Genomic DNA, 8,205 nt, shown 5'->3' with positions numbered 1-8,205 from the left:
ATTTTATGAGTTTTGTAATATCAATGACATATCCTTTTTTTCAAAGAAAAAACAATGAAATATCCTTAAAATGGAGAAAAATATTCTCACAAACAAATTTTCATAAATTAAAAGTCTTTCATCGACTAGTAATCTGTGAAGGATAATACAGGAAAAAATTTCATTTTTAAAATAAATTGAAGCAAATTAAATGAAGTTATTTCACACTCTTAATCAACTTGAATTTTTTTTTTACAAAGCATAACATTTTTATATAAATTACAATGGTCTAGTTATAAAAATGTTATATAAATATTGGTAATAAAAAAATATAAATTGAAATAGTATTAATTAAGACAGAGATGGAAATGGTTCCAGAATAGTGTCGTTTCGTCTGGTTCCTAGTTCCTTATGACAATTGGACACCACCAAAAAAAGATCATTTTAAAAACATTCCCTCTCTTCCAAAAACACCCTCGAAACATTCCATATTTACAAAACAGGACCATCCTTCAAATTCTCCCCCACCACCATTGGCCCCGCTTCATTCATTTTCATTCCAAACTCACAAATTCTCAAATCCAAATCCAATTCCAATTCCAATTCCCAATCTTCTCAAACCCTAATTCCTCATCTTGAAAATGAGAGAAATCTTGCACATCCAGGGAGGGCAATGCGGGAACCAGATCGGAGCGAAGTTCTGGGAGGTGATATGCGACGAGCACGGCATCGACCACACCGGAAAGTACAGTGGCGACTCTGAACTCCAATTGGAACGCATCAATGTTTATTACAACGAAGCGAGTGGCGGAAGGTACGTTCCACGCGCCGTCCTCATGGATCTAGAGCCCGGCACCATGGACTCCGTCAGATCCGGCCCCTACGGCCAGATCTTCCGCCCCGACAACTTCGTCTTCGGCCAGTCCGGCGCCGGAAACAACTGGGCCAAAGGTCACTACACCGAAGGCGCTGAGCTCATTGACTCCGTTCTCGACGTCGTTCGCAAAGAAGCCGAGAATTGCGACTGCTTGCAAGGTATAAATTGAATTAGAATAACTATCTTGAACGATAGCGTTTTTATCCGTCATTAGAATAATTATCTTGAACTAGAGTGTTTTTGGCTGTCATTCTTCAACTGAATATTTTCATGGATTTTTTTTTTTTATCAACGTTTGTTAGTTTTTTCGATCTCCGTGCAATGCATAAGTTGAATCTACTGGTTGCTTACTAATTTTGATTGATTGATTGATTGTTGTGATTTTGATGGAATTTGAATAATGGTGGTGATGATGATGTGGCAGGGTTTCAAGTGTGCCATTCTCTTGGTGGAGGAACGGGTTCTGGCATGGGGACGCTTCTGATCTCCAAGATTCGGGAGGAGTATCCGGATCGGATGATGTTGACTTTTTCCGTGTTTCCTTCGCCTAAGGTTTCGGATACCGTTGTGGAGCCTTACAACGCTACCCTCTCTGTTCACCAGCTTGTTGAGAATGCTGATGAGTGTATGGTTTTGGACAATGAGGCTCTCTATGACATCTGTTTCAGGACTTTGAAGCTCGCCACGCCGACATGTGAGTTTCGGGTTTCTCTTTTTGATTGGTGTTTTTTGTTATTGTTGTTGTTCTGTTTCTTGCAGATTATGGTTTAATTGTCAAGTAAATGGTGGTCTAATTATCTGGTTTTGCTTTCAATTTCACAATTTAAACTATGTTTAAGGTTCTGTTAGCTTAGATGAGTAATGTTTGTCACTGTAGTGATTGTTTATTTAGATAAATTTCTCTCTAAGAACTTAGAGAAGAAAATAAGAAGGAAAAATGAAATATGCTTTTCCCAAAGCTAAAATTAGCTTATGCATTAGTTAAGTCAACTTTTAAAAACTAAATGAGACAGCTACAATAACTTAACTTACACATAAGCTAATTTTAGCTCATGGGAGAAGTGTATTTCATTTTGTCTTGTATGGTTGTTTATGGAGAAGTTTATTCAAATAGAGCTGAAGTGTCATTGTGTTAGTGGGGCCAGGGGGGGATTTTGTGTCTTGGTAGTTGTGGTGGGTGTTGTTGTTCAGCTTCTTCTATCAATTTGGTTTTCAGTCACTTTCTCTAAATGGAATGTGTGGTCACTTCATCTGATGATATTTTTTTGAGATTTTTATGTAAGATGTTAAAAAAATTATTGTTAAGAAAATTGAGTTTTGTTTGGGAATGATATTTTAAAAGTGGTTACAAGAATTTTACTTGAATGATAAAATAGAAACATTTTGAAGTTTAGGTTTTTGTGGTTCCTTCACCTAAAACAAATTTTACTCCCATCAGAAAAGCTAAAAAAATATTTAGTTTTTAATCAATTCTACTCATTGCAGGATTTGATTTTGAGAACTCCAAAAATTACCCGGACAACTGTTGTTAGTTTATGAATAAATTCTTTGGGGGCCTTAAGCAAACATGACATTAGTTGTAAGTTCAATTTTTTGAATTAATTTTTTTAATCTTGTTTTGATTACAGTTGGTGACCTTAACCACCTGATATCTGCCACCATGAGTGGAGTTACTTGTTGTCTACGTTTCCCTGGGCAATTGAACTCTGATCTTCGCAAGCTTGCTGTCAATCTTATCCCATTCCCTCGGCTCCATTTCTTCATGGTTGGGTTTGCGCCCTTGACATCAAGAGGATCCCAGCAATACCGTGCTTTGACTGTTCCTGAATTGACTCAGCAAATGTGGGATGCCAAGAACATGATGTGTGCTGCTGACCCTCGTCACGGTCGTTATTTGACTGCTTCAGCTATGTTCCGTGGTAAGATGAGCACAAAAGAGGTGGATGAACAGATGATCAATGTGCAAAACAAGAACTCTTCATACTTTGTCGAATGGATACCTAATAATGTGAAGTCCAGCGTGTGTGATATCCCACCTAAGGGTCTTAAAATGGCATCCACTTTCATTGGTAACTCGACTTCAATCCAGGAGATGTTCAGGAGAGTTAGTGAGCAGTTCACGGCTATGTTCAGGCGCAAGGCTTTCTTGCACTGGTACACCGGGGAAGGAATGGATGAAATGGAATTCACCGAGGCCGAGAGTAACATGAACGATCTTGTTGCTGAGTATCAGCAGTACCAGGATGCTACTGCTGACGAGGACGAGTATGAGGAGGAGGAAGAGGAAGAAGAGATTGCTGCTTAAGGCGCCTCTCTTATTTGTCAAAAATTGTTTCAAATATCGATATGGTTGGCTTTGAACGAGTGGTGTAAGTTTAAATTGTGCAGTCAAATTAGATTGACTCGTTAATGTGTATGCTTATCGTTGATTGTTGACATTGTATAAACTGGGTTTTGTTGACAATGCTTATGTTCTTGAGAGATCAAGTCATGGATGTTTGTAATAGTTAATGACTGGTCTCGTTTTCTTCCCCCCTTTTGATATCTTGATTATAGTAAGTTACCTCTGAATTAAAAATACAAGTGTCTATGAAATTGTATGGGTGGAGTATTTTGCTTTTTGAAATATAAAAGCCTTTTAGTTTTTTATTTTTAAACGGACTTTTTTTTGTTAACTTTATTATGTTTTTGTATTAAAAGGACAACTAAAATAAATGTCATTAAACTTTAAAAAATGTAAATGCTATAGTTTATCCTAAAATGATTGCTGGTGCACCCAGCAATTAGGTGAATGGGCAAAATTGTCCTTACTTTAAAAAAAATAATTTCTTCTTCCGTCCGGAAGAAGGTTCTTCCGAAAAGTTTTCAGAAAGAAGGTTCTTCCGGTAGAACAATTTGTTCTTCCGGAAGAAGGTTCTTCCGGATGAACAATTTGTTCTACCGGAAGAACCTTCTTTCGGAAATTTTCCGGAAGAAGGTCCTTCCGGATGAACAATTTGTTCTATCGAAAGAACCTTCTTCCAGTAGCTTCTTCGGAAGAAGGTTCTTCCAGTAGAACAAATTGTTCATCCAGAAGAACCTTCTTCCGGAGAAGTTATCGGAAGAACAGAAGAAAGTTCTTCTGATAGAATAAATTGTTCTATCGGAAGAACCTTCTTCCGAAAGAAGGAATTATTTTTTTAATACAAGGACAATTTTGCCCATTCACCTAATTGCTGGATGCACCAGCAATGTTGCTGGGTGCACCTAGCATGTCCCAAATGATGGTAATCTTTAAGAGTGGGTGAGTTGCAATTGCAATCTATTCTTGCTGGTCCACAACGAGCTGTCCAGTATTGCCTTTGCAAAAGACGTACAAAGTAGGCCCATTTCGTGCAACCTAATTATAGAGTAATTCTTTTTTTTTATTCGTCTCTTCCTATAATTTTTATCTTTTTAGAAATTAATTTATGAAACATATTTTTCAATGCAAAAATATTTGAAAAAAATTTATAGATGTTTTGAAAATTAGTTTTTTTTATAAAATTTATTTGATATGTTTTGGAAACTATTTTCTGAAACTATTAAAATTGTATCACTTTTATTTTTATCGGCAAAATTTTATCACCTTCAAACTTTAGTTTCTGAAAAAGTTAAAACTTTTAACTCTTGAAAAAACTTATTTCGGCAAAAAAAGGTAAAAAACAAAACATGTGTTCACCAGATCTTGGTTTTTGTTCATATTATTCATCATCATCTCGAGTCATAATTGGTTGGGCAAAGGGGGTGTAGAATGAAAACAGTAAAATGAGAAAGAGAGAGATGAAAAAAATATAAGAAAAAAGACACACCTAGGAAATATCCTTTGGCATCCGCTTAATTAGAAGTGAGGCATAGAATTAAATTTGGGAAGGGCCAAAGGTAACTTTCCGAATACGAAATTTCCTTTCCCTTTAATTTTTTTGCTCAGCCTGCACGTGTATATAATTGGTAACTTTTTGGGTGAAAACCTTGTCAGGTTTTTGGGTTCTCCCTTTGTAATTATCTCTATGTAAATTTGAATAATTATATTAAGTGAAATATTTTTAGAATTATTATTTAATGATGATGTTTATAAGCTATTAAAATTAAACCTCTACAAATTACGAAAATAAAGTTCAAAACCTCAACCAGATAATAATAAGAAAATGTTTCAGACTTTCTCATACATATCTTCAATAAAATTAACAGAAACAACCTTCAAATTAATAGACAAACATGTGCAATTAAGCCCAAAGAACTCTAATTAATAAAAATCAAGAAAAACATTTGATATTATTATGACTTATGAACTTGTTTTCAAAATATGACTCACAGAAGAGAAAAAATGAAAGATTTTTTTTTGTGTTTTATATTTATTAATTATATTTCCAACCTTCAACAAGCCCTTTTCCCCTACTTTTTCTGACTACCATTGATTGCATTGTACCAAATAAAATCTACTAGACATGCGAAGTTTCTCCTCGGATACATAATTACGTACACTTGATCTTAGCCAAAAGGCCGATAAAGTAATTAATACCAATTTTTTTTTCTCCAATACGTACGTACAACAGCTCCAACCCCAAATAGATACGGTTGTGATCCATTTAGAATACACTATAATCTTATTTTATTGGTCACTCGCATTCTACTTTTAGAATGTTCTTTACAAATGGAAGAGTTAGCTGTTTCAACTAAATTAATTAATCAATTAAAGATTCTTTTGTAAATGACTAGCCGAATGGCAGCATCACCGGCATTATAATCCGTAGTACACACGCTAGCTTGAGCAAAACCAATCACTAATGTTTTTCTTACCACTTCAAACATGACGACCAATTCTGTTCTGTTTTTTTAAGATAAAAAATATTATTGAAACCAATCTTTGCATGGCCAATTCTGTTCTTAATTAGGGCGGCATATTTGTTTCTATATATTGGTTTATAAATAGGGCTTAATGCAATGCTATATTCATCCACCAATAACCAATTAATACTACAACACACATTGCTAGCACATATAATTCTTGTCACTACAAACTCCACTAGGGGTTTTTACATTCTTGTCAAATGGCTAATCTCTCGTTGTTGGTGGCAGTTTTAGCTCTTTCACTTTCATCAGTTGCTTTAGCAGCTGATAATAGTGCTCTCCAAGATTTCTGTGTGGCAGACCCAAAAGGGCAAGGTATAGCAAATGCACATATATATTAATTGTCCTTTTAGTGACACCTAATTATCTTGGCATTTTATTTTAAATTCTAAACTTTGTATTTCCCGCAACTCAACATAAATAAAAGGAAGACAAGATAATTTTTCACTCTTGCATATATAAGAGGATTGCATACTAGAAATTCATAAATTATGACATTTTTTATTTAAAAATAGGCATTGAACTAAGCTTAATGTTTTGTGGGCAAATTAATATATATATATATATATATATATATATATATATATATATATATATATATATATTATGAGTAAATTATACAAACTATTCTTGAAATTTCATAAAATTATTGAAATTACACATTTTTTTAAAGAAAACACAGGATAATTAATGTTTTTCAAATAATTAAGGTAATGATGAGTCAGTGTAATCTATAATGAATAAAGGTGATGTTAGTGTATATTTATAAAAATTAAAGGAATTAATATATATGAATTAAGAGTTTGTGTAATTTTATAAAATATTAGAGGAATAAAGTGGAATTTACTCTAATCTATCCCAAAAGTTTAAGGTAAGTGGTAACTATAACATGACTCCTTGTTTAGGGTTTACAAAAGTTTATAGTTTATACACAGAGAGAAGTAGTGCAAGATTCTAACATTGTACCCATTGATCAATTGTGGCAGTGTTAGTGAACGGTTTGGCATGCAAGGATCCAAAACTTGTTGAAGCAAACGACTTCTTCTTCAGCGGTCTTCACACAGCAGGCAACACCACAAACCCTAATGGCTCAAAAGTGACACCAGTCTTCGCAACTCAGCTTCCAGGGTTGAACACTCTCGGCATCTCCATGGCTCGCATTGACTACGCTCCATGGGGAATTAACCCTCCTCACATGCACCCTCGCGCCACCGAGATTTTAACCGTTCTCGATGGCGCCTTAGAGGTTGGATTCGTCACTTCCAACCCCGAAAACCGCCACTTCAGGGTGGTTCTACAGAAGGGTGATGCGTTTGTGTTCCCCATAGGGCTCGTCCATTACCAGAGAAATGTTGGGTATGGCAATGCTGTGGCCATTGCAGCACTTAGCAGCCAGAATCCAGGACTCATAACCGTTGCTAATGCGGTGTTTGGGGCTACGCCGGATATAGATAGTGATGTTCTTGTTAAGGCTTTCCATTTGGACAAGGCTATCGTCAATTATCTACAGTCCAACAAGTTCTAGGTACAAGAACATGGGAGAGATATAGAATTTCATTTATTGTTTACTGTGTGTTCACTGTATTGAATTTTATGTGTGTAGTTTTTATGCATTTTATCCATCTCTATGCTTTATTATTTGTTGGCCTTTTTGTGTTAAGGTCTATCAATTGATTAATTTATAGAATTTGGTATTGAGAAGTATATATATATTGTTAAGTGAAGTTAACCTTGTGGTCTTTCCCGTGCAGTCACAAATTAGTTTTAATTCCATTATGAATTCATCATTTTAGTTTAAATTTCTAACCGTCTTTACTCTTTAGTCATTTTTTTTATCTAACACTTAATAAAAATATTATTAAAATTTTTTACAACATTCAAAAAATATTACAAAATTATGAATAAATATTATTAAATATATTTTGTAACATTTATCAAATATTTACTATGTTAGTCTTTTTATCACATTTTTACACTTTAACAATATGTATGGATTATATAATATTTAATAATAATGTGATAAAAATATATTAATAATATTTATTTTTGACAATATTTTTTTATATGATTAAAAATCTTTAACAATATTTTTATTAAGTGTTAGAAAAAAAATATTATTAAAAATCAGTAGTGAGTGCCCCTAATTACTATTGCATTAATAATGTCAGAATATTCACTTCACAAATTCAAGAAAACTAAATAGTACAGCTCAAATAGAAAAACTTCTTTGACTAAAATTTCCTATCTTCAATTCCAATTGGAATCGACTGTTTTTCCCGATTGTAAATCAGTATCAAATATTCTCATATTTCTTTTGTTGTAGAAAACGATTTTAGATTACCCACCGTATGTGATTTAATTGAATCTAATATCCAAGATATGATTCGTGCATTTTTAGCCTCCCATGTTTGAAGTTCCTGGGTGACAATAGGAGCTGAACTTTGTTAAAAAAAAGAAAAAAAGAGCTGAACTGGACTCGT

At 34.0% G+C, this 8,205-nt stretch overlaps 2 protein-coding genes across 2 annotated transcripts; both read left to right on the top strand.

Annotated features, from left to right (window-relative positions):
- Window positions 1-391: 391 nt before the first annotated feature.
- LOC114367635 (tubulin beta chain) lies at window positions 392-3,456 on the top strand. The gene is made up of 3 exons (XM_028324819.1): window positions 392-1,014; window positions 1,281-1,550; window positions 2,485-3,456. The coding sequence occupies exons 1-3, from the start codon at window positions 621-623 to the stop codon at window positions 3,159-3,161; spliced, it is 1,341 nt and encodes a 446-aa protein (XP_028180620.1). The 5' UTR covers window positions 392-620; the 3' UTR covers window positions 3,162-3,456.
- Window positions 3,457-5,849: 2,393 nt separating this feature from the next.
- On the top strand, window positions 5,850-7,422 carry LOC114425793 (putative germin-like protein 2-1). The gene is made up of 2 exons (XM_028392753.1): window positions 5,850-6,040; window positions 6,712-7,422. Exons 1-2 carry the CDS (start codon window positions 5,926-5,928, stop codon window positions 7,248-7,250), a joined length of 654 nt encoding a protein of 217 aa, XP_028248554.1. The 5' UTR covers window positions 5,850-5,925; the 3' UTR covers window positions 7,251-7,422.
- Window positions 7,423-8,205: the final 783 nt, after the last annotated feature.

The sequence above is a fragment of the Glycine soja genome, chromosome 9 (assembly GCF_004193775.1).
Source record: "Glycine soja cultivar W05 chromosome 9, ASM419377v2, whole genome shotgun sequence".
Classification (NCBI taxonomy): Eukaryota; Viridiplantae; Streptophyta; class Magnoliopsida; order Fabales; family Fabaceae; genus Glycine; species Glycine soja.
The sequence above is the reverse complement of the archived record's forward strand: the minus strand, read 5'-3'. Positions and strand labels throughout refer to the sequence as shown.